We start from the raw sequence: 26,784 nt of genomic DNA on the forward strand, positions 1-26,784 counted from the left end.
TTCACAAAAAACAAACATGTCTCTTTTTATCAAGAGTATTATTTTTAAATTAAAATTTATCTAATCTTAAAAGCAAGTTTCAATAAAAAAAATATAAATCAATAAGTTTTACATGAAATATCAAAAATAAAAAATCCAAGAAAAATCATATAAAATATTTGCAATAAAATATATATTTTGCTTGCATTAAGTATTCATGAGGAGATTTAAAAAAAAACATATTAGGTTGATATATAATTATATATAAAAAAAATTTGTTAATATCATCATAACAAAACTATAATATTATTTGAAAACCCAAATTCCAACATTTGTTTACTAAAAAAAACTATCATATAGGTCTTTAAATCTAATTTTGAAACCATAAAACATATTTTAATTAAAAAATAACTCAAAAATAAAAATATAGAACATCAATTAATCTTATCAAATATCACTGTCTTACAGACATCACTCAAAGTAAAAATTATCTTGATTAATTTTTTTTTAAATAATTCAAAAACATATATTTATAACAGTTGTTATCGATGTCTATAATTTATATATCCGAGAGCTTTCTCTTTTGTTATTTTTTTCAACGAATTTCTCTTTCTTTTTTCAAATACTAAAACGCAAATGTAATGGAATTACTTTATGTTTATGAAAGGTTAAGACTAATAATTTTGGATTTGCTAACATTAAGCTAACCCCCAATGTTGTTTTTTGCGCAACGAAGAGCATTAAAACTCTCAAGACCTTGACCTATTACACGAGCCAGCTGGCCCGGCTCCAGATGACAGTAACCATTTCTTTTTTATAAGTGCTAGCTCGAGGGACTGTTTTTTTTTTTTTTTTTTTTTTTGAGAATTCTATTATGGATCCTGAATAATTAGGGAGGCTCTTTTGGGCAATAGTTTAAGGTTGCTCCAGAGAAAGTGGGTTACCGGTGCGATCTCTGTAAGGTCCTCAGCACAATCAGCTTCGGATGGAGAGTTTTCTGTCATCTTTTGAGGCTGAGCCCCACCAATAAAGGAGGCTGTAGATTGCCTTGGATGCTGCTGCTGCTGCTTTCTTCTATTTTGAACGTTGCCTGCTCCACTGGCAACACAGATTTATTAATATAATAGGGAATCAAGCTTAGCTAGATCCAATCCACCGTGCTGATGAAACTGCCACTCACCTAAAGTAAAAAAGACTCAACATACTTTTGTTTTCTTAGACCTTAAGGGTTAAGTATCCTATGACATTGAGGTTTTTTTTAATGATATATATATATTTAATTAATGTAGGTGTTTGGGTTAATTTGTGCGCACATTGATTAATGTAGGTGTTTGGGTTAATTTGTGCACACATTGATTAATTTCACGGACCCTGAAATTAACAATCATATAAACCTCTAAGGACTCTAAGATTTGTGGAACTTAAATTAGTGATCTTTAAAGAATAAACTCAGAACTTAACTATTTGAACTACACACCTCTAAATTTAAAATGATATATATTAAATTACTCGTGTATTGTTTCGGATCTATTCACAGATAATATTTATATATATATATATATATATATATATATATAAATTCAAATTTTAAACACCAAAACTTTGTAATTTATTTGAGTCAAACTATTCATAAAGACTAGTGTAAAAATATTAATAAGTCAATCATCTGATTTTCAATTTCTTTTCAACTTAGAAAAACATTAATCTCACCTGCGACGACGTATTACGTGCGGCGTATAACGTGCCACTAGTCTAGTCAGTAACTAAGGAGTGACTTTACAGGACGTGTTGCTATACTAGTGGGCCAACAAAATAGAAGATGTTGCTTATGGGCTAAAAAGATCAGAGTTGCTAATCCAATGGGCTCGAAGTACAGAGACCTTTCAAAAATCCAACGGGCTGACCATGTGCTATCAAAATTCCAAACCCTAATTTTCCTATCCAAATCCATGTTCATGTATGTATGCATGGTGTCATCAAAACATGCAGCACAAGCCACAAGCCACGACCTTAAATGAAGGCCAATGGCACCTGGATGTCGGTCAATCATGCATAAACAAAGGGTATATTTATATTTATATTTATATTTGTATTTGTATTTTTACGATAAATATTTTTTAAAATATTTTTTATTTAAAAATATATTAATATAATATTTTTTTATTTATTTTTAATATTAACACATTAAAATAATTTTAAAAAATAAAAAATAATAATTTAAAATAAAAAATTATTTTTTTACAAAAACATTTTTTATCCGTAAAAACAAACATAATCTTAAAAATTAAAGATAACCGCATGTGAAAATGAATTTGAATAAAAAAATTCAATTTATTTTTTTTAAATTGTAACCACACTATTTTTTTTATTTTCTAACAAAGATTACTATTTTTTAAATTATATTATTTTTAATTCGATTTTCACTAATATCTTGAATAATTCAGTTAATTTGCCTACCTTCAATAAAAATTAGAGGGCACATAGCATTTTTGTTCTTTTGTCAATGGCTGCGTGGTGAACTGAACAACTTTGCAGTCCACTTTCTGTTTCAATTCTCAATTAATCTTGGACCGTTGCAGGCCCCACCACAACATGCTCTTCCCCACAAAACTCCTCCTTTACATTGATTGCCTCTTCTTGTACGCATTGGGAATGGCAAAGCAGTAGATAGTAGATGGTATTTTAAAATTCTAACCCATTTTAATAAAAGTTCTGAGAAAATAACAGATATTAAAAAATTATTTGAAGAATAATATAGTTTAAACATAAGAATGATGATTGAACAAAATCGCTGGTTATTTTAAAAATTATGTCTCTCTCTTTCTATTTAATTAACATGTATAAAAAATTATCCTATAATTTTATGAAGATTCAATGGCTAAGAAATAAGATTAAAGATCCAATGATAAAAAAAAAAAACAAGTTACTAGGAACACACTAGAGATTCGTTTTATACACTCTCAATATCGTTAAAAAGATCTCAACAAAATAATTCTAATCACACATTAAAAGACTACCAAACATTGATGTAATTTGTTAGAAATTTTGTTTGGGGTTAATAACAACCATATTTGGTGTTTTTTCAAGATCTAGTTAGAATTGTCTCGTCAAAATATTTCTAGCAATACCGATATATGTATAAAATGGAGTACTTATATGTTTCTAGTGACTCAATTTTTTAAAAAAAAATTTAAAATTTAAATTTTTTCTTTAACCATATTATTTTATTTCTTAACTATTTTATCTTGAATTTTATTTCTTCACTATTGAAATTTGTAATTTGTGTTAGCTTTTATTTAGATAAATTAATTTACAAAATCAACTTGTTTTAAAATATTTTTCAAATAATTACTGTAACAAGACATTTAGCAGACTATCTTATTTTCAAATAAAAAATCCGATAGTAGACTGATGAGATGGATGACGTGGCTGCTTAATGAGGGGATTCAATTAATTCATTCATTCAAGGAAGGCAGCCTCCTCCATCTCTCCCTCGGTTTTATCATTCTTTGATTCCTTCTCAAAGCATCTCCAATGGAACAGGGGTAATATGGTCTTCTGGACCAGCAAGGCTTGCCAGAGGTCGGTTATAGAGGGGATTTCCTTGCATTATTATAATATTTTTTCAGCAAAAATAAACCGCGTTTCCCTTCATTCGCTCTCCACTCCTCCACTGATTCAAATGCAATCCCCCTATTGCTATTGTATGTATTAATTATTTAACAATTAATGAATTACATGAAGTCCTAATCCAAATCCAATCCTATCCTATAGAAATTGACCGAAGAAGGAAATACAGAGAGTGAATTTGGAGGATCTCGTTGCTGCCCTTCGTCTTCTCCCTCGGGTTCTTCACTCTCCCTTTCTTTCTTTCTTGTTGACTTTCTCTATTTATTTTTATTTATCATGCTTCATAAGTGTAGTGTGGTGTGGTGTGGTGTGGTGATATGTGTACAGTGCATACAAATTTTATGGCTAAATTCCATTACCCAGATGATTGATGATGGACAACTGAATATCAACTACTTACCAACTTGATATATTCTTTCTAATTTGATAGATTTAACCTCTTCATTTTCACAATGATTCAATCCTTCTTTGTCCAAATTGGTTGGGTTGCTCTCATCTATTTTAAAATTGAAGAAGGTGATTATTTTAACAGAAATGATACCCGTTACTTTGTGATAGATGCTTGAGTTGAATTCTCTGTACTTGCTATTCCTTATGTTAGAAAGATTTTGCCTTTGGAAATTGTTAAATTAGTGGACTTGATATCTTTCTCTTCTTTGCAGGTTCCCACAGTCCAGGAACTGCACTTCTTGGAGAGTTTCAAAGAGGTACAGAATCCAACCCTGTAAAGCATAATGGTTAATGATGTTGAAGATGATGATTCATGCCCAAAGCCTGTTGGAAGAAGCTCTGTTTTCTATTATGGTGTCGGTCATATGCTAAACGACATCACGGCCGCCTGTTGGTTTACTTATCTTTTATTGTTCTTGACAGAAATTGGACTGTCCCCTAGGTAACTGGTCACAAGTTTTTGTAGTAATACTACCTTGGTGCTATATTTTATATCTGATATCTAGCTGCGATTTTGTGCATATCTGTGTATGCCTGCGACTTTTCACCTTTCTTTTTTTATTTGCCTGATAAGAAACATACATGAGAAGCACTTATGGTTTATCCCGTGCATCATTGGATTTAGCAGTTATTAAAAAGGATGTAATGATGACTTAACAATTTCTCCCCCTCTCTATCATAACAAAATCAAAATGTTTGATGAATTTGAGTGTGTAAGTTTTATATATTTCTTGAAAAAGTGGAAACTCTCATGAGATGAGAAATCAGAAGGTACCTAATCTGCATGATACATTTCCTGGAAATAAAGAGGCAAAAGACCCAGGTGAGATAATCATGTTATCAAAACTGTTTCTTATTGGTATAATTACTGAAAACCAAGCAATAAAGAAGCTATAATGACAGACATGTTTCTGTTGCTGTAAGTACATCCTTGTTGTAGTTCGTGATTTAAATTGCTTATTTTGCAGGGATGCTGCTATAGTTATGCTAGCAGGTCAGATAGCTGATGGATTTGCTACTGTATTTGCTGGAGAACTGGTACCTTTAAACTAATTATATTGCAGCACCTCATTTTTTTATTGTAATTTCTCGATTTGCTCGTCTCAAGGAATTGATATTATATATGTGGTCTATGATTGTTTTTGAAAAAATGTCTCAGAAAAATATAGATCCACCTTAGTTTTTGTATGTCCAATGATTTGTGCCTGAAGAAACCAAAAACACAGCCAGCCGGATAGATAATACTTAATTTCACTAATGATTTATAACAGTGAGATGTTGTACATCAGATTTTTTAAATTATGCAACACAACTTTTGAAAGGATATGGTGAAACCCGTAATAGAAAAATATATGCGATGAGGCTTTTGGGGGCTAAAAGGTTCAGTCTTTCTGCAGATCTTGAGGGGTTTATATTTAATATTTAACTGTTTACCTAATAAGTACCTTGGTTTGGAAAGGCAAATATAAATGATTAAGGATTCAGAACAGGCTTCATTGACTTTGCCTTTTAGTTTGCCCTAATATACATATTCAATGAACTTTATGCTTTGCTTGTTGTTTTATTGATTCTCTTATGCAATTATCAACTGTAATTTGGTTTGGTCTATATTCACGACTGTGCTTTGGCTTCCAAATACAAGTGGAGAATAAAACAGGAGAGAAAAGGAGCTTCTTGAACTGTTGTTTGTATCTATGATTATTTTAACACTTCTGCATTGATAGAACTCTTTATTTGATATAGGTTAGTTCAGCAGAAATTAGCCAATGGTCTATGGCTGTTATTAAATTTGTGTCAAGGATTAAAAAACTGACCATATGGTGACAAAAACAGGGAAATTTACAATTTTTACTTTATTTCAAATTTCACCTTTAATTCTTCTGCTTATTCATTTTTAACAAGTTGTAATAATATTATGGAGCAATGCCTAAAACATGGATGCCTATGCTTTGTATTTGGAATTGAAAGATGATATCAGAATTTGACAGATGAATGCAATATATCTGAAATTTTTGTTTCCTCGTCATTGACATATTTGAGATTCTAAATTGTTGAATGATTTTATGTGATTTTATTTTTTGGATAATTCTTGGTCTTTCTTTCTAGGAGTAATTTTTTTTTTTTTAACTGTTTGTGTGATAGATTGACAGGTTTGGACATTTCAAAATATGGCATGGTGCAGGATCTATCTTGGCTGCCATTTCATTTTCTTCAGTTTTTGGTGGTTGCTTGCCATGCAAAATCTTGGCTTCCTCGTCACCAATAATAGAAACTATTTCATACAGCACGTCTGCTGCAATCTTCAATGTGGGTTGGGCTGCCACCCAAGTGTCACACATGTAATGATCTCCATAGTTTAGTTATGCTTGCATTCACTATTCTTAATTCTTCAAACATGAGGGACAATTTGGTTTTCTACATACATCAATAATTTTTAAATTTCCTTAATCTTTCCACTGCTTGATAGAAAAGCCGGAGCAGTATCCAATTGTTTTGTTTAGACATAAACAAAGAAGAAAAATTATCACCAAAACTCCATTTTACTTTGGTCATATATCTCTTAAACTCCATGGAAGAGTTACAGTATGTTCTAATTGCATCTTTTAGAAAGTTGCAGCATTTGCACTTTCAACTTCAATTTTTCTTTTTGTTAAGGTCCATGGTGAATTGCATCTCACTGAATTCAACAAGCAGGGTGGTGATGACAAGCTGTCGGAATGCTTTTACCATGGTTAACTTCTCTGACTTTTGGATTAGTGCTTTATTTCTTTTAGTACTTATCAATGCATATTTTCTTGTTTTGTTTTAATCTCCAAATGTTGTATAGGTTGCGAACCTCAGTCTTTATGCTGTTGCATTAGTAGTATTCAGTACCACTAAAGCAACAACACATTCTGATATTGAAAATCAGGTATGAGCTTGCTCTGTGTTGATTTTCTTCGAAGAACTTACTTTGGGTCATGTCTTTACATCTGCCTCAATGAGCAGTACCATTGGATTGCATACACTTCAATTTTTATAGGATGCTGCTTTGTGGGAATATTTCATCTTGGGACTAAAGAGCCAAGGTACTGCTTTATGTCCTCACCTTTTTTGCATTACTTGGATGGTGTTTTGGTAATTGGTTATGTTGCCTAGAGTACCAGAATTGTGATGAATAACTGTGATGACGAGTACTGATTACTTTTAGATGAATATATTCTTCTACTTGTCAAGGTGCAGTCTGAATAATCATGTCCAGCCCTTTCCATTTATCTCATAAAACATATGCCACTTTGTTATTTGAATTTGTACACAAAGTGATTGCTTTTAATGCTAGTTGGTTATAGTAATATAATTAGCCTTTTAATGCAGATTAAAGATACGTGTACATGGAACTAGTTATGCAAGGATATCATGGGCTTACTGGTTCAAGAAAGTTTTATACTATCAAGTTGGTCTTGTCTATATGCTTACCAGACTTGCACAAAATGTTTCACAGGTCAGAACACTTTTCCTTTGTCTTGCTTGGCACTTATTTCATTTAATCTCAAGTTACTTATTTTGTTGAATATATGATACACTAGATATATGCGGGGAGCCAAAGGTCCCCATGGACTTATTCTGTTTTAAAGGACAAATTTCTCTGTGTCAATCATTTTCCTGGAAGAATTGTCCTTTGAAGTCCCTAAACAGCATGAGAAAAATTTTGCTAGAAATTGGCTTTCCTTTTTTTTTCTTTTTAATATTTTACAAGCACTCCACTGCATTACTATGTGTATGCAAGCTATCTGTCATTTTGAAAGAAAATATCATTCATTGTAAGTAATTTTTACACCCAGATGGCTTTGTTTTCTCCAGGCATATCTTGCATTCTATGTTATTGAGGATATGCGGATGGCAAAATCAGCTAAAGCTTTGGTATGTTCCCAGACATTGTCAGCATCAATTTTATCAGTTTTATGTGTATTGTCTTTGGAAAATGAATAAACTGATAACATGTCTGATTGTTGGAAGTAGGTTCCTGCAATCATCTATATCAGCAGCTTCATTGTATCTATCATTATGCAGGTGGTCCTCGTACACCTTATTTGAAATCATTACATGATCTCTGCATGTTCTTCCCTTTCATTGATAATTAGGCTTCATATATCCATATTCTAGGAAATGTATTGGACTGGACAACGCCTGAAAGCCTACTATTGTGCTGGTGGAGTTCTCTGGGTATTCTGTGGCGCAAGCATCCTCTTTTTGCCTCGAAGCTTGAGTGCTTTCATGTATGTCATATCAGTATTTATTGGCGTAGCGAATACTCTAATGACGGTATGGCATAGTATTCTGCACTTTAGACTTTAGTTTATGTGGTGGAATTGTGTGGTTAAATCTCCACTCTTAGTTATTCTTTGGTTTCACAGTCCTATTAGTCTTTCTCCTGATTCCCCATGAGTGTAAATGGTTTCTTGAATTCTTAAGGAAATAATACAAAAGAAAATTTGTATATGAACTTTGTTGGCATGATGAACTCTCCTAGTCCTGTGACAGATTGACCAAATTCACACACTATAGGGTCCTGTTTGGGACTGCAGCCTAAACAGAGGTTGGCCAAAATTCAACTTTTTTTTTTGCTTAAATTTTTTTTTTTGTTTTTGAATCGTTTTGACGTGCTGATATCAAAAATAAATTTTTTTAAAAATAAATAATATATATTATTTTGATGCATTTAGTGAAAAGCATTTTGAAAAACAACCGCTACCACACTCCCAAACACCCCTTTAAGTTTTCAATATTTAAGTGTCATTGATGGTTTTTAGTCTTGATCTTAGTTTATTATACATGGTCTTACCTTTGTACGCACTGTAATAAAAATGAAATTATAGATTGGTGGTGGAAAAGAAAAGGAGTACTGTTATATGGAACACCAGCACAAAGGGAAAGAAATATATGGACCTTGAGATTTTCATATGGGAATTCCAAGGCTAGTTTGTCTTGCTATGGCACTATCCTATTTTTAAAATCTTGTATTTTAGTTTCTGTTAATTATTGATTCAAGGTTGTTCACACCTTTCAATTTTGTGAATTACTTAAATTTATTGCTCTTGTTGTTGTTGTTGTTGTTGTTGTTTCTATCTTTTCCCTCCTTTCATGTTCCTTTATCCAAATATGAATCACAGATAACAGGAGTAAGCATGCAAAGTGTTCTAGTTGGTTCAGATCTAGATGGCTGTGCATTTGTTTATGGATCTTTGAGTTTCCTAGACAAGGTTTCGTGTGGACTTGCTGTCTTTGTGCTTCAGTCTTTTCAAAGTAAGTCTTCACCAACTGCAAGGCCTGTTCTAATCTTTTATTCACACAAAAAGTAGAGAAAAAACAAGGCTGGTTGTGGTGTTTGCTTGGCAACTGTAGTTGGGAGACTCTGTATTTCTATGTAAGAGTAGTATTACCTCAATGGTGGGAGATGGTAGATATACCTTTTCAACAATTTGTTTCTAGATGCTGCATCAGAATATGAAACCTCAGTGGTGTTTTAGGGTTGACTGTGGTCCCTGGAATAACCATCACAATTACATGATTCTTACTATTACCATGAATTTAGACCATATGAAACCACAAATTTAAATTGAGCATGATATTGTCCCATTTCATAAGCATTCTTACAGAGCCCTTTGGTTTGTTCATGGCTTACCTACTTAACACCATCCACATACTTCAATGCAGGCTCCTCACCGAGATCACAAGAAACCCTTTCTACAGAATATATTTCTGTCACAAGATATGGCTTGGGTCTGCTTCCAGCTGTTTGTTCACTTACTGGGATGGCTATTACATACACTATGAAACTCCAGACACCTCATTCAAAATCCTTGATGGAACCGTTGTTGGAATGATTTACAAAAGCATCCAATTCTGTATAGACAAACCCTAACTTGCTCAATCCATCGATGCAATTTGAATACCAATGTGAATGTGACCCAAGGCAATCCCATGCAGCTAGAAGTGATGGAATGCAGATATACTTGGGACCACGTCGGGGGATTTTTTTAGTTTTTGACTCCCTTTAGGGATGTGATCATTGATATTTAATTTATGCTCACAAGGTGTTTTATTAAATAGGATCTTCATAGTTTAATACTAACCTTGTTTCGCACGTTGTTTAGAAACGTTTGTATGAAATCTCAGGAAATATAGTTATTATAGTCATTATGAAATTTATTTTGATGAGTCTATTCCAGCTGAAATTTCTGTTCCATTCTTACTCGTTGCATGCTGTAGCTGACAACTTGGTTAAGCAAGCAATCGACAGGAATAGTTAGAATGATTTTACGGGAAATGAGTTTGGAATGTTAATCAGGAGGATTTGTTTGAACTTGTTTTTTTTTTTTTAGTTTTTTTTTATTTTATCTTTCCATTATTATTATTATTATTATTTTTCTTGCTTTTTATATAAAATTTTACTAATTTTAAAAATGATGCAGATTATTTTGAGTTTTTTTATTTGTTATTTTATTTATTAAATTTAGTTCTTTTTAATTAAATTAAATTAATTAATCAAATGCTAACTTCACAACAGTTTGTTTGATTTATTTTCTGGGTTGTTGCTTTGGCGACGAAGACTGTTATTTTTTAGTGTCGTTATGGAGTCTTTTGTAATGATATTAGAACTATCAAAGTGAACTGTTTCTGATTAAGGACTAATGTCTACATTTAAGCAAAGATAAATCTCCAACAAGTTTTTTTTTTTATTTTCTCCCGAATATGGTGTTGATATCTTATTTTTTTAATGGTTAATTATTGCTTTTTTCTTATTTTTATTTATTGTCAATGTTTTTTTTGTTTAATCTTATTGTTAAATTAACCAGGCTGGGTCTTGGATCTTTCTTAGTTCTTTAAAAGTGCTAGCATCCCCTTAGCATTATTTTTTCATGTTGGGAAAAAAATGATTCGGTTCATTTATATAGTTTATGTTTATTACATCACACTAATGATTTTGCTAGAAAAATTATATTAAAAAAATTAAATGCATATTAAAAATTCAAAAGTATGATTAAAAAAAACTTGCATCATGAACATGGATGCATTGTTTTAAAACCTGGATTGGTCAATGTATAAACCCAGGATCTAGGATTTTGGATTAGTCTAGGTTAAAAAAAATACAAGAAGAAAAAAATATATAATTAACACAGTAAAAAAAATTAGGTTGATTTGATAATCTAGTTGATCCAGTCAAAACCTGATCATCAACTCGTTAATTTTTTTTTATTTTTTTTTTGTCAAAACAATATTATTTTGATTTTTAATTTTTTTTTATTCAACTCTCTAAACCCGTGATTCAAGTTTAGCCCCGAATCAACCCAGATCATGTTTTATGCATGTACGATTGTTCGTAAAGAAAATCAAAACAAATAATAAATTAAATTGCACAAATTAAGCAGCATAAAGGACTAGTAATTTCTATTAATATCTTGATGAAAAATTACAGCATAACAATAAGAAATCACCCAGATGCATGAGTAGAATCAAAACATATATACTGTCCCCCTCTTGAAATATATGGCTGGCCTACATGGGCAACCGGAGAAGTGGCTTTTTCCGGGATCCATTATGAATGTGTGTGTCACGCTTGACCCTGATCAAATGGCTCACCATCTTGACATAACGACCCACCATTCCTTTCAGCTTCAATCCTTCCATTCCTTCCTTTACTTGTTTCCTTGTTACTACTATTTGAAGCTGCTGCTTTTCTTCTCCCTTGAAATGCTGGCCAAGGGAATTCTTGCCTCCTAGTAATAATTTGCTCTCAATATTTTCATTATCTGATCCGACCCTTGTTTCCCCCACCAGCAGCCTGCTTACTTCACTTTCTTCGTTGCCTGCGTTCTTCATTATAAGTTGCTTCAAGCTGCTCTTACGACTCTCTACTTCTTCATGACCGCATTCTTTTGTGAGAACGCTATCTGCTCCTCGATCATGACCAACATCTCCAGCAGCATTTCCTTCTCGTGGCGCGCCTGTTGTGGGATTTTGGTTGGTTTCTTTGAGATTCATCAACGGCTTTCTTGTTCTCCTGGACATGGTAATATCATAGCGGGGTTTACTAGGAATATTATTTCCTCGATCACTTCCCATTGTTCTTAATCTGTGACCAATACTTGCAGAAGGGAAGAGTTTTGAGCGCTTGATGCATGTGCCAAGAAACGAAAATCAAGATAAAAGAGAAAGAAAATAGGAGGATTTAAGTCTGATAGAGAGGTTTACTTTGTAAACAATCAAAGAGGTGAAATGTCTGTTTTTGGATTGGTACTTGTCCATCTCTCGCAACTGAATCATGAGCAACCTTCCTCCTAGAACTTTTGTTCTCTCTTAGATTTTGATCACAAGACATGAAATGGCACCAAACAACTACAATTCTTTCGTTATGCTAATTACTCTTTTGACTAGTCTACAGTCCCTCCGTAAAACTTTTTAATATTTAATATTTTTATTAAATTTGGTTTAACTTTAAAATTTTTTTATCTGATTTCTTGTCTAACTGAAGTTTAAAATTATATCATATGAGAGTTATTTTGAAGATGATTTAATTGATTTAGACAGTTCAAAAACAACTTAATCGGCTCTTAACTTTACTTCTTGTTTAATCTAAATTTAAAATTAAATAATGTAAAAATTATTACAATTTAATTTAATTTATTTAGTCAATTCAAAAGCAATCTCAAATAACAAATAACTATTAAAAAGATAATTAAAAAAATTACTGATTATTTAAACATGGAAGGGGGGGGGGGGGGGGATAGCTTCTAACCTGATGGTAAGAAAATTTTAGGTCACATCTTCTTCTTTTTTTGGCAGGTGACTTGGTAGCTTTCAGTGGACAACAAAATAAGCTTCAGTTGGTGCAAATTTCATTCATCTTTTTTGCATCGAACAAAAGAGAAATAATTATTTGAATTTGATTTGAAGGAAGGAAAGAATTTAAGGAAGTTTCTTGGTGAATTCATGGAGGTTTTAGTATATGACGAGTCAATCAATCATGAATAGGTGATAGAACATGTCAACAGAAGGAGTCTATCACCTCTGCTATGCGTCAACTTTTCATTTTATGTAGATGAAAGGGAAAAGGTAAACAAATTCATAGAAATTAATCTCACTCCACTAAATAATTCGCTTATTTTATAAAGTATTTTAAAAAAATTATATTTAGACATTTTTTATACTTTTTAAAACAACATATTAAAATGATTAGAAAATATTAAAAAAATTATAATCTTATAAAACATGATTTTAACTAAATTCCCGTAAGCTGAAGAAAAGGCCGGAGCTGAGGAGAACACAAACACTTCTCAAAAAAAAAAAAAAAAGAATGAAAAACAAGATCCAAGAATATTTAAGTTGAAATTAAATTGATTTATTCATAGTTTTTATACCTAGTCCGATTCAAGGCCCAAGTTTCAGGTTTTGACCGGGTCACCGGGTCGCTAGGGTCAATTCTTTTAAAAAAAATTAAAACGAAATTATTTTAGTAAATAAAAAATAAAAATTAATAAGTTGCAATCGAATTTTTGATCGGATCACTAGGTCATTTCTAATTTTTCTTCTTCTTATTTTTTTAAGCCGACTCAATTATAACCCAGAATCATTCCGGATTAATTGTACTTTAAATCTATAAACTTATTGTTGAGTAGTCATGATTGTTGTTTCTAGTGAGGGAAGAAGCTGGGCAGCTGTTTTTTTATATATAATAATATTATTATTATTATTCTTTTGAACTCATGGGGCTGTGGAAGGGCCTAATTTAGTAATGTGACTCTCTCTCTCTCTCTAGGATTCAGGCAGTGGCATCAGCCGTGTAACTTGAGAAAAGAACTCAGGTCATGGGGGCTGTGGCATGGCATTCGAGTGTTTTTTCGAAACTAAGTACTGAGAAAAGTTTTTTCTAATCCAGTACAGTGTAACTGGTTGCGCCTGTCTTATCCGTGCAACTCGAGATACGCAAGTCTCTCTCACATGCCTTTTTTTTTAAAAAAAAAAAATTAGTTTGTTTATTTGATTTTTTAATTCTTATATTTGATTAATTTTAGTTTCATTATTATAATCATTTTATCTGTTATTTTTGCACAGTTTTTTAAACTAAAGTTAATGCTTATTTCTTAATGTAATTGCAAAAAAAAGTTAATTTTTACCCAAAATATTATTATTATTATCCCACCTTAAATAAAAATAAATTTAATTAATGAAGCTATTTAAATCTAAAAATATATAAAACTTAAACCACCGTATAAGAATTTGGATAGAGAAAAAAAAATACACAAACAAAATAATAAGTAGGAGAGAGAAAAAAAATGAGACACTATGGATCTTTCTCTTATTGAAACAATATTTACGAGATGCGTACCAAAAAAAATCTTTATTTTTTTTAGTTTAATATGGGTGTTCGGGTCAGCTTGCGTGTATCTCGACTAATCCCACGGGCCCTGAAGTTAACGACCATGTAAGCCTCCAGTGGCCATCATATGACCAACCACAAGACTCGAACCTGAAACCACAGAGAGAGCAAACATCTTGATCCTAAATTTTTACCACTGGACCACCACCTAAATAGTCGTAAAAAAAAATCTTATTTTTAGAGTTGCTAGCGAGTTGCACATTAGATGGGGAAATTGTTTTCTTTCCTAGGACAGATGGTCGAGATGCATGTGTCTGTGAATTCACATATGACACGGGCAGATGGATCAGACCTGGCATATCCATACTTAACAAAACAATGCTGTTTTGTTCCCGACCTTGCCTTCTTCTTCCCGTGTTCTTGTGCTTGGGTGTTTGCTTGTCTAAATGGGAATTAAGAGGGATGGAGACGCCACCAAGAGGCGGTGGTGTCTAAGAGATCAAAATGAAAGAAACTGAAACAGAAAAAGGGAAAAAGATGAGGAGGGAGAAGACCACCTTTTGGATCCATATCAGCGAGGGAATTCTATAGCCTTCTAACTGTAAGCTAGGGGAGTTGAACGGGTGGAAGGTTTTAGTATAGTTTGTTTTTGTATTTAAAAAATATTATTATTTTTATTTTTTGTTGTTATAGATTATAAAATGATTTTTAAAAAAAAATATTATTTTAATATATTTATAACTAAAAACTACTTTGAAAAATAAATCTTACCATACTCTTTAACACCTTTTTAGTAGCGTTTGGCATTGCGGTTTGTTTGCTTAAAAAAATTATTTTTTTTAAATTAAATATTTTGATATATTAATTTTAAAAATAAAAAAATATATTATTTTAATATATTTTTAAATAATAAATACTACTATAATATCAAATATTCCTTTTAATATAAAAAGGTAAAAAGATTTAAGAAAAAAATTAAAAATTAATTATTATATTTATGGATTTGTGGGGCTGACTTAACGAAGAATAAAAAACTTCATGTGATTTCAAAATTTTATTGTCATTTCCAACCTAAAGCGTTTCCTTGTTGACAAGATAGCAAATTTTATTTTATTTTTTTTAGATTAATCTAGAACTAGGTTACTTATAATCTAATTGTTTAATTGGATCTATTTTTAAAATGTTAGAGTATTTAAGAGTGTAGTAACGGTTGTTTTTTAAAATATTTTTTATTTTAAAATATATTAAAATAATATTTTTTTATTTTTTTAAAAATTATTTTTGATATCAACATATCAAAATAATATGAAAACATCAAAAATAAATTATTCTAGAACCAGGTTACTTATAACCTAATCGTTTAATTGGGTCTATTTTTAAAATGGTAAGTAAGTAAGGTGTTTAAGAGTGTGGTAGTGATTGCTTTTCAAAGTGTTTTTCATTTTAAAATATATTAAAATAATATTTTTTAAAAAAAAAATTATTTTTGATATCAATATATCAAAATGATATGAAAACATTAAAAATATATTAATTTAAAACAAAAATAAAAATAAAAATTTTTAAACACGCTTTCAAAACAAAATACCAAATACTAATGCAATATTTCCTCTTTCTCTCTCTTTTCTTTCACAAAACCTTCAGTTTGAAACTTGTCTTCCCATTCTGATTGGCATTTTGCTGACATTGGTCTTCTGGGGGAAAAAAACAGAAGAAACTACTATGAAGCACACAAAATAAAAGAATGGCATAACAAGTGACATGTGAAGCTACAAGAAGGGTATTAATCTTTTGTTCTTAGTACTAGCTAGCTAGCTTTGTCTGTTTCTCTTATCTGCTGGATAAACCTAGGAGCCTGCGCTTTCTTTCACTTGTGCGGAAATCTCAAGCTCAGGAATCACATGATCTCCTTTTGACATGTGTCCCATCCATTCTGCCAAAACAGCTTTGCACCCTCTCCCATGTCATTGCACTCAGTCGCAGCATTGAGATTCTGATTGCGACTTCACCTTTCTAGGATCATCTCTCTCTCTGCATTGGGATATGGTGATTCTGTTGCAATCTTATTACTACCGCTGTGCTAGCAAAAAACCAAAAAGAGCAAAACGCAGCATAGGTGTTTCACATGGCATCTCTCACGCCTGGATTGCTATCCAAGCTACTGGAGAGCGCTGGCAACAAGGACGTGAGAGTCACTGGAGAGCACCGCTCTGCCCTTCTTCAAGTTATAGAGATCGTGCCCTCTCTCTCTGGAGCCCCAAATGATCCTTGGCAGAGCCAAGGATTCTTCGTGAAAGTCTCAGACTCTCTGCATTCCGCTTACGCCTCCATCTCTGATGAGGACTTGGACTTGATTTACAGTGACAAAATCCAACTGGGCCAATTCGTTTATGTTTCGCGCTTCGAGGTTTCTGCCTCTGGCTCTCCTGTTCCTGTTCTTCGCGGGCTGAAGCCTGTGCCCAATAAGAGAAGGCCTTGCGTTGGGAATCCTAAGGATTTGGTGTCCAGCGATTCTTTGCCCAGTAGTGGTATTAGTTATGTTACATCGACTGATTTTAGCAAGGACAAGGAGAAGAAGAAGTTGATAAGTCGACAAAGACTATCCAAGATTAGCAATATTGTCAAGAAATCAGACATTGTTGTGGAGGATTCCAAGCACATGAAAAGGGATTCTTTGGATCAGACGAGGAGATTGAGTTTGGACTCTGCTAGGAGGATCTGGGAGCACCAAACTCCCACCCCAAAAACTGTTCCTCTTAATAAATCATCAAAAACTGTATGTTTTTGCTTCTCCTTCTTTCCTGTTTTCAATTTCCTTGAGAGTCACTACACCATGCATTATTTTGATTTAGTACTGTCAACTAACTGCATTCTTCACTTCACATTTTTTTTTTTCACAATCATTTTCTTTTATCTAAAGACTAGCTCTTCTGCTTCAAATTTATTGAACTCATACTTGCTTCATATACTAACATTCATTGCCTAGTTGAAGGTATCCCAATCACATCATACTCTTACTATGGAGTAGACGGGATAATCCATAGAAAGAAAGTAATTGTTTTAATGAGAAACAACAAGCATTTGTTTACTGAAATCATATCCCTGTCATGTGCTTCTCAATTTAAGGGTCCATTTATCTACGCCCTGAAACATACAATGATGCTTGTTGTGTCCAGTACCATTTATCTACGGTCAGTGTTTATTACCTGTTTCTGTGTAGGTTCGTTCCGATAAGAAGGTTCCTTCCAAGATTGACTCGTCACACAAGCGCCTATCTTTGAGTCTTTCCCCATTGAAAACCAAGAATGCGATCTCTTCATCCATTCCAACTGTCAAGCCTTTGAAAAAAGATTTGAAGTCAGCTACTGACCATGTTATTCCTAGCCGACTGGTTCAAGTTCCCCTGATTTCCAAAACTTGGTCCAAATATAGAATTTCCTGGGATGCAATTCCTCCTGCCATTCACCATCTCGGAAAGGTCTGAAGTTATACCGGATTATGAGATTCTGTTCCAGATTGTACCGTTGCCAAGTTCTTTGTAAATTCTCTTTTCATCAGAAAAAAGAACTCAGTTCTTATGTTCTTGGTGGTTTCAGGAAACTCTATGTTGTAAGAATGCTGCAGTTTTGGCTGCTGCACGTGCGCTTGAAGAAGCATCGGCTGCTGACAATGTCATTCATTGCATGCAGTATGAATCCTTTGGCCTTTTCTTTCTTTCTATTGTCAACTTGTTGAATTCCTAATGTTTTTCATATCCTGCAATATTGTTGCTGACTTATGAACAACACCCCTCTCCCACCCCTCCTTTTTCATAGTCATTTGATTAAAATTTTAATCTAACTAATGAGATTTTGCTTTCTGGCTGTCATCAGTTTGACGCCAACTTAACAAGTGTTGATGAAGGTTATCAGTTGGATCATGGTGCAAAGCTTTGAACTGCGTTTTCTTGGGTGTTAGGCTGTAAAATATGGAAAGAGCCTTTATAAGAGATAATTTAGGGTGCGTCAGCACCTACGTTCTCTTCCCAATGAAATCAATTTTTCTCTTGCCTCTTCATCTATAGTTCAATGGGATTAAGAAAAATGAGTAAAGCAACTAAAACTCATGTGTTATATGCATCTCTGGTTTGCCTGAGGATGCAGTAGATCTGGCATCCTCAGGAGATTAATACAGAGAGTTGTGTAGGGAGGAAACTAGATTAAAAAAGAAACCACAAGAAAGGGTTTATCTGCCAACTTGGAATTTATATGAAAAGCTTTTCTCTTTATCCATTTTACCACATGTCCCAGCTTAATGCTTTTCTTTTTCCTCCAGATCATTTGCAGAACTACATGAGTCTGCGCAATCAGCGTCTTCAGGACCATTAGTGGAACAATATTTGGATCTCTACCAGAACATTCAGAGATCAGCAAAGATTGTTAATTCTTTACTCAGTGATGCAAGTCTTCTTGAAACTAAAGCAAGCAATTATGATAGCCTGCAGCGTGTATTTCCTGATGTACGTAAAAGTTCAAGAAATACTAATGCAGAATCTTGGGTTCATGCTGCTATACAGACTAATCTTTCCAAATTCAGTTTGTTAAAGAAGCCAGAGAAGAGTGGAGTTTTGGATATTGATAAATGTTATTATGTCATCCTAGATAATTCTCTACAGGAATTGAATTCTGAGAATCAATTGCCTCAAAACAAACCATGTCTTAGAAACCACAGCAACTATATACCAGATTTAAGTGCTAAGCGGGTGCCATCTTCAAAACGACATCTTGCATCTGTAAAGAAAGTGAATCCTGAAAGGAGGGATTGTCCCAGGGGAAGTGGATTAAAGGAGACAGCAAGTTTAGCAGAAAAGCTGCTGTTAGATTCCCGTGAATGGTTCTTGAGGTATATGGAGGATTCATTGAATGTCGGTTTTGGGTTATGTGAAGGGAAAATTTCTGAGATTGCAGGTTTTCTTGGGCAGCTTAGAAGGGTGAACCAGTGGCTGGATGACTTAGTCGGGGGTGGGCTTAAGGTTGATGCGAGGATAGAAGGCTTGAAAAAGAAATTATATGGATTCCTGCTAGAATATGTTGATTCTGCTACTGTTACTGGTAAGTAGGTAAATACTAAGAGAGCTAACAAAATGACACTGAAACTCACCAATTTCTGGTTTCAGATGGACATTGTTATATGAGTTCGTTGAGAAGTTGCGCGTTCAGAATATTTCATTTTCTCAGGTGGTAAAACAATTGTTGACCTAGTGTTAGGAAACGTGCCAGCCAGAAATATTGTAACCTGTCCTGCGTTTGTATGCAATAGATTGCTTGAACAATTTGCATCTATTGTCAGTCAAGTTTTATGAATTATGTTGAAACTTTACAAAGTTCACTCATAATATAAGCAAAGTGCAAGCAGTGTCTGTGGACGAAGTGATGCTTCCCTAAGTTGCATTTAAAATGGAATCTTATTAGAGTGATTAATTTTCAGAAGAAATAATAATGTAATCGCCATTTCTGAAATGCCAAACCACATGTTCCTATATTTACTTTACACAAATAACAGTAGAGGTTGTAAAGAAGTTCATGCTTTGGACAGTGTACTACCGAAATTTACAACTGAACATTCATTTAGTCAAGAAATAGCCATCCTCAGATTTTGAATCAACTGAAATATGTGAAGGTGACGGTGTTTTCTCAACATAAGCTGAAGCAGCCTTTGTCAGGGTCTTCAATCCCCTGCAGGACTTCATGTGCGAGTGCAATTTCTCTGGCCTGAATGACTTCCCACACCGCCTGCATTTTAACAGTTAGATTTTAGTTGCTAATAACCAAGTACAGTAATGAATAGGCTTTGGATCAGAGCACACAAAATCAAATACTCTAGGGTCGGCTTGCCAAATTGAGGAGTAGAAGCACCTATTTATGTTTATATCAGCGACAACAGGAACAGAGAATTAAGAGAGAAAAAGGAGAACCCCAGAAAAGGAAGGGTGTGTCTATTGATTCAGATTGTAAATCATGTATGAAAGTTGTTTACTAAAACTTTGTCATTCTGCTAGCTTAACTAGCAGGCAGGCAGTTATCAAAACTCTTGACAGAAAATCTAAGATGAGCAAACAATAATGTTTGACTGAGAGATTGCTTTTCGTTTGACTAGGAACTGAGTACTTCCTTAAACAGTCAGATGGACACTTGTCATAATTGAGTGCAAGCAGGGGCTCTGGTTGGTTCTGCTTTGACTTTGTTGTCTATTGTGATCTCATTTCTCCAGTGCTACATCATCATCATAAAAGCAGGTCACCTATTACACAACATTGTGAGTCTACTTGGCAGTCCAAGCCAAGGCACTATCCATCATTAGGTTTTGCTAGTTGCTTACAATGCAACATTAAATCATGGGTTTCAAAATGGTCAAATCTAAAATTAGAAAAGAAATTTTATAATGTAGTTAGAGTAGAGATAGCATGAGGAAATGGGTTACTCGGCTTACGAGCAGATGGGTGCAGCCACTGGCTTGTATGCAGGGGGAATCACTTTTGGACTGCCAAATCCACCAGGCTGCTTCTTTGAACCTCTCGCCTCATCATAGCTTTTCCTGCTAATACAATGCAGTAGAACCAATCCAAACACAATGTATTAATGGCCCGTTTATACATTCATGACACTGACAAATTTTGAGAGAGTACTAGTACCAATTTTTTTGCCAAAATACCTAGCATTGGCAATATCGTGTTGCTGTATTTGTTGATTCCATGGAGTCGCAAAAACTCTGGCAGGCCCTCCAAGTACCTCTCCTTCACAAATCTGATCAGCCGGCTTTTCGATTGGTTTATATTTACTATTACATTTTTGGCCTTGGCGAACCAATGCAGCATCGTTTGTGTCAACAGCACCACATGTCATCAAATTACGTAGCATCTTGGATGTTCCACTTGAATAGCTCTTACTCTTTGCAAATGTAGCTTGTGATGATGATGTTGATGACGATAGCGAGGAGAATGAACTTGGGGTGCCCATCTTTTCAATATTGCTGTTGTTGTCTACCCTTTTCTTTTGGTTCTTCTTGCTCTTGCTGCCCAAGAAATTGGTGTAAAAAGATGAATATTGTTCCACCTTAATGTCTATCTGCTCTTCTTCAAGAGGGTTGCTGGGTTTGCATGCATCTTCTTCTTCCTTGATGGAATCGTCAGTTACTGTTGAAATCTCTGAACTGAATACAGGTGATTCTTCAGATATTTCAGATGATGTTGTCTTTCGTGGGGTAGTGTCGTCACAAATTTGGTTTGGTGAAGGAAGTTGCTCATGATCTTGTGCTTTGTTTTCCACTTCAGTATTCTCAACTTGGCTATCATTTTCACTTTTCATCAACAAGTCAGCAGCTTTCTTTTCACCATATGCACTACCAGCTGTGTAGTTTTTCCAGGGACAAGAAGATAAATGGGATTTAGTGCTGAAATCACATGATTATTTGGAAATTAAATCAAATGAAAAAAACAATTGCTGGTTTTTTTTTTGAAAAGAAAACGATAGCATCAAGAAGATATTAGCTAGTTATAAGGGATATTTTACGTACCCAAGGGATTGGCAGGAGGGACGAAAATTTCAGATCCTTTGAGGACATATTCATTGTCAGAGATTGGGGTAATCAGATCATCATCCAGTAAATCTTGCCAGACATAGCCCTTCTTGTATCTCCTGTTTAGTTTTATTTTTTTAAATAAAAAATCTATAAAATCACCATTAATTACCAGATATATATTGCTGAACAAAATAAAACAAACCTCTTATAGGACCAAGCAAAGGCTTTTGGCATGTCTTTTCCTCGCAAATCCGCAAGCCACCTCTTGACATCTGTCTTAAATATTAATTTTCATATTAAGTAACTATATAACAATCAAAAACCTTTGCAAATTACTTGAAAGAATGAGGAAATTACCTCTTAAATAAACACCATTTAGATTGAAATGATGAACTCGAATGAGATGGGGATGCTCAAAACGGCCCAGATTATGGCTGAGAAAGTAAATGATATGAATACGTCTCACTTCTCCTCCAGCCCCACTACTACTTTTGAGGGGTATTCCTGATGATGCTTCCATTCTTTTCGATCTTCTCCTGTACGTTAATTAGTTTGAACTAATTAAAAATACATAGACAAAGACATAGAATATTTAACTAGAACAAGAAGAAACACTTCTTTTCAGGCACTGCCACGGTCTCTCGAGCGTATTGCTTATATCAATCTACATTATTGTAAGAAAAAAGGGTACAGAACCATGCATATTGTAATCCAAGGTATATAGTATTATATGATCATCTGAGCATGAGAATCCAGGAGAAAGAAAGAGAAATGGGATCTGTAATCTGTTTGTTTCTCAGCAGCCGGCCTGCAGCTTCACCACTAGCTAAAAAGTTCTTCACAAAACACATATATACATGGGTTTCCTCTATAAATGTCTCATGCATCTTGGTTTGTAATGCATGTGCATACATTTAGAGATAAATTAATGCAGGCCTACAAGAAACGTAGACTATTATCAATTAAAAACACAGTAGATATAAAAATTCGAGAATATTACTCAGTGGGGTGCAGTGCTTTGCCTTGGATCTTTTCACTTTGTCTAGAACCGTGCGACCGCTAGGGAATTAAGACGTTTGTTTATAAGAAAGAAATGGAGAAGCCGAGGAAGGAAGATAGATAGATAGATAGATAGATGGAGAGAGAGAGAGAGAGAGAGAGAGAGCTACTTAATCTCTCTTTATGTATTATATGGAGAGACAAAGATGAGAGTGGCAACCTTTTTATCAGATTTCCCGCGATTAATTACCTAACTTACCATACTTGGCCAGCTTTTGACCCAAATCATGGAGTTTTATTTTCCGCATAATTAACGCTGCCTTTTTTTTTCCTATCTTTTATGAGTATTTTAACGCAGTCCTTATAGTTTAGTAAAAGTGATTTCCTAATCCTCGTGGTCTTAGAAACTATATATCTAATCCCTACATTTTTTATTTGTTTTATAATTTAGTTCTTTTGTAAGTTTCATGTGACCTTTCAATTTATTTTGTTTTTCTTTTCTTGGATGATGGAATAAAGAAAAGAGAATTTGGTAAAGTGAGGAAATTTGACCATGAGAAGAGGTAGTTCTTAAACAAACAATTACTAAACTATAAGGACTTGTTAATTAGTTTTGATAAATTCAAGGACTAATTTATTACTAACTTTAGCTTTCAATTTATTACGGCATGAAATTTTCTATGAGCCATAATTAAGGGCAATTTAATCAAAGTAGGTGCACTGCGAAGAGTGCAAGGATTCACCTTCATGATAAGGTTAGGGAAACAAAAACAACTGTGCTTAATTATGCTTTTTATTTCTATTTTTTGTCTTCATTATGCTGTTTTTTTATATATAGAAATACTTGTAATATGGTTGATTGAATATGATATGATCAGGCTAGCTTTCACAGCGTATATTAATTAAAGTTCCTCCTACTACTTAAATTTTAGCTAAAACATATATATACACTTGTTTTACTTTGAATTCCTCCATTGAAAATAACGAAAACATATCAGCATGTGCATGCAAGCTGGTTTAACTAGATTTGGGATGAAAACTGAAGAATTCATTCCTATTTTGACAAAAGAAATTAAGAACATGTTGATTCTTACTCTTTTTTCTCCATTCCTTCAACTCAATTCTGTAAGATTCTGAAAGAGAGATGATCCAAATCACTGCGAGCAGCCACATGCAAAGCAACTTCTGCTTGCTAGCTAGCTTGTACCTGGCCTGACCACTCCAAATATATCTTCGAATGAGAGTCAGAGAAAGACACAGAGAGAGAGAGAGAGATATATAGATGATAAGCTAATTTATGTTTTAAGCTGTTTTGAGAGTAGTTTAGCGGTCTGAAAGTGGAAGAAGGAGATGGATTTCACAATATAGCCAAAAGCTGGGATTAATTAGGTGGGTGACTTGGGCGTGTGGGAATGTTGCTGATAGCGAGTGATACTCAATATATATTATTTTTCCATACAAAATAGCGTGCCGTCTCAGTTGAAACTAGTCATAGTATATATATTATGACTATATTATATACATATATGTAATGCAATGTGCATGAGATATCCATTCTACCAATACCTATAAGCTTACAAAATTGGACAAAACTCCTAATGTTGTCGTCTGCTGACAGTTGAGATTATATACTAGTAATAAGTGGAGGTAGAGGAGGTTAGTTAGTCACACTTACTGATGCAGATATATGTAGGTGGATCGACCATGGATCCATGTCTCCTGCTCCATTCTTTTATTCTCACATATCTGGATGACTTAAGGATGTTGGTTATGTTAGGTTCTAGCTTTCAATACATTAAACTCTGCTATATTGTTGTGTAGTAATTTCAATCATCGATCCCCATCTGAATTCGGACATTCAATTAGAGATGATCGATCTACTCCATTATTTGCAGGCACGCACAGTTTGTGCAGTTGGACAAGTTCTCTGTTATTCTTACAAGCATTTATGATTGTTGATCATCATGACTCTTATTTATAAATGAGTCATTATGTTCTTGATCTTTTCTCCAGCAAGTCTCATGCTCGAAACCCATAAGTGGGAAAATGATTAACTTGAGACATGGGGAGGTCTTGATTTCAAGTTTCATTACTTTATAGCTTATGTAAATAATACTGGTAAATTATTATCTGGGTGTTTGTTTTTATTGTTACAATTTATTTTTAAAATAATTTTTACTTAAAAAATATTAAAATATTATATTTTAGATGTTTTTAAATAAATGTGATTCGATAAGGCTCATAGCTAGCCAATACAAAACCACAGAGGACAAGTTGTGGGATTCGAAGAGACTCACAGATACCCTACTGATTGTAAATATAAAACGAAAAAAAAAATATCATATTCAAACATCTCCTTTGTAATTAAAAAAAAAAAAAAAGTAATTTTGTTAAGAGGTTGGACTCTGAATATATACAGTTGTGATCGTGGTTCTAGTAGGTATAACTTCTGCAACCGAAGAAAAAATAAACAAAGGTACTAATATAATTATCAATTTTTTTCCTGCCTGAGTTAAAATAAATTTATAAGGATGGATGAGAGTTCATAAGATTATAAATCGATCCATATTTAATAACCCTTCGAATAAGACATACATTTTAATATTTTATGAAAAGAAATGAATGTTGTTGAAACCGGAATTTGTAGAAGATATTGACAAGATTTTATTAATTTAGGTCTCGTTTGTTTGCTGAAAAGTAATTTTTTTTTGAAAAGTGAATTCCGAGAAAGTGAATTATTTTTCTATGTTTGGTAGTATAATGGAAAATAAGTTGGGAAACATTTTCCAGTGTTTGGTTATGTCATGAAAAATGAGCTGGAAAATAACTTATTAATGTTTTATTTTTCTCAAATTTATTAAAATAATAAGGAACAAATCTTACAAATTAAAAAGTTGAATGAAAATGAAATTGAAAAAAATATAATTTCATAAATTATCTCAAATAAAATAAATAATAATCAAAATAATAGAGATCAAATTTAAAAAATTAAAAAATTAAAAAATTAAAAGATGAAGAAATTAAAATAATAATAATTAACATTTCATAAATGATTTCAAATAAAATAAGTAACAATCAAAAGAATGAGGACCAAATTTGATAGATAAAAAATTTCAATTAAAAAATGATAAGGAAAAAGCAAATAACAATTATAAAAATGAGGACCAAAGTTAATATAAAAATTAAATTCTAAGGGATGAATTGAAAAACAAATATTTAAAACAAAATATATATAACAATCAAAAGTTTGAGGATCAAATTTGATATAATCAGCAAATAATATGACATTTCTAAATTTTTCACAACTTCCGGAAAGTGTTTTCCGTCTAAAATAAAAGGAAAACACTTTCCTAAAAACCAAACCAAATTTTCCTTTGACTGGAAAGTATTTTTCGTTGACCGGAAAGTGCTTCCCGTTGACCAACTTTTCTAATGGCAAACAAACACAGAAAAGTTTAGAAAGTAGTTTCCAGAAAACCACTTTCCAGAAACAAACTCCGTTTTAGCAGGTCTTAGTTATAGAAAAAAATCAATCATGAAAGCATTAACAAACACCTATCTTATTAACAATTTGTTTATCCTCAAATTAAGAGTTAGCTTCATAATTAAGGAAAATTTGTTTTATTTTTTTAATTTTAAATTTTGAGATAACATCAAAATTTATTGAATTGTTTTAAATACACTTTGTAGAAAATGTATTTTTAAGAATTTAAATAAGAATACTAACCACTTTTTACATGAAAAAAATGGAGATATGCAATTGTAACAAAAAACAAATTCTTCAATGGTTTTTTTAATTTTTTAATTTTAAA

The 26,784-nt window shown here is 33.0% G+C and overlaps 4 protein-coding genes across 12 annotated transcripts; 2 read left to right on the top strand and 2 right to left on the bottom strand.

Moving 5' to 3' along the window:
• Positions 1–3,404: 3,404 nt before the first annotated feature.
• On the top strand, positions 3,405–10,252 carry LOC7489289 (uncharacterized). 5 transcript variants are annotated; one of them, XM_024608972.2, is made up of 14 exons: positions 3,405–3,561; positions 3,754–3,826; positions 4,272–4,501; positions 5,028–5,097; positions 6,202–6,398; positions 6,715–6,790; positions 6,887–6,970; positions 7,048–7,127; positions 7,414–7,540; positions 7,900–7,959; positions 8,059–8,109; positions 8,203–8,361; positions 9,210–9,342; positions 9,754–10,252. In XM_024608972.2, the coding sequence occupies exons 3-14, from the start codon at positions 4,344–4,346 to the stop codon at positions 9,921–9,923; spliced, it is 1,365 nt and encodes a 454-aa protein (XP_024464740.1). In that variant the 5' UTR covers positions 3,405–3,561; positions 3,754–3,826; positions 4,272–4,343; the 3' UTR covers positions 9,924–10,252. The 5 variants fall into 5 exon arrangements, with proteins under 5 accessions (XP_024464740.1, XP_052311763.1, XP_024464741.1 ...); XM_024608973.2 differs by having other exon boundaries at positions 3,452–3,826; XM_052455802.1 differs by lacking the exon at positions 3,754–3,826 and having other exon boundaries at positions 3,453–3,561.
• Positions 10,253–11,460: 1,208 nt separating this feature from the next.
• On the bottom strand, positions 11,461–12,341 carry LOC7488157 (uncharacterized). The gene has a single exon (XM_002313427.4). It carries the CDS (start codon positions 12,160–12,162, stop codon positions 11,596–11,598), a length of 567 nt encoding a protein of 188 aa, XP_002313463.1. The 5' UTR covers positions 12,163–12,341; the 3' UTR covers positions 11,461–11,595.
• A 3,859-nt stretch (positions 12,342–16,200) lies between these two features.
• LOC7489288 (uncharacterized) lies at positions 16,201–19,825 on the top strand. The gene is made up of 4 exons (XM_024608346.2): positions 16,201–17,192; positions 17,637–17,894; positions 18,013–18,104; positions 18,731–19,825. The coding sequence occupies exons 1-4, from the start codon at positions 16,542–16,544 to the stop codon at positions 19,512–19,514; spliced, it is 1,785 nt and encodes a 594-aa protein (XP_024464114.1). The 5' UTR covers positions 16,201–16,541; the 3' UTR covers positions 19,515–19,825.
• Positions 19,826–19,840: 15 nt separating this feature from the next.
• On the bottom strand, positions 19,841–24,551 carry LOC7488155 (protein SOSEKI 1). Of its 5 annotated transcripts, none has more exons than XM_024608348.2 (7): positions 24,067–24,551; positions 22,331–22,509; positions 22,176–22,245; positions 21,968–22,089; positions 21,107–21,800; positions 20,885–20,992; positions 19,841–20,187 (listed from the first exon to the last, which is right to left on the bottom strand). In XM_024608348.2, exons 1-7 carry the CDS (start codon positions 24,078–24,080, stop codon positions 20,019–20,021), a joined length of 1,356 nt encoding a protein of 451 aa, XP_024464116.2. In that variant the 5' UTR covers positions 24,081–24,551; the 3' UTR covers positions 19,841–20,018. The 5 variants fall into 5 exon arrangements, with proteins under 5 accessions (XP_024464116.2, XP_052311764.1, XP_024464115.1 ...); XM_052455804.1 differs by having other exon boundaries at positions 20,885–20,989; positions 24,067–24,549; XM_024608347.2 differs by lacking the exon at positions 24,067–24,551 and adding an exon at positions 22,974–23,171.
• Between the last annotated feature and the right edge of the window lie 2,233 nt (positions 24,552–26,784).

The sequence above is a fragment of the Populus trichocarpa genome, chromosome 9, assembly GCF_000002775.5.
Source record: "Populus trichocarpa isolate Nisqually-1 chromosome 9, P.trichocarpa_v4.1, whole genome shotgun sequence".
NCBI lineage: Eukaryota > Viridiplantae > Streptophyta > Magnoliopsida > Malpighiales > Salicaceae > Populus > Populus trichocarpa.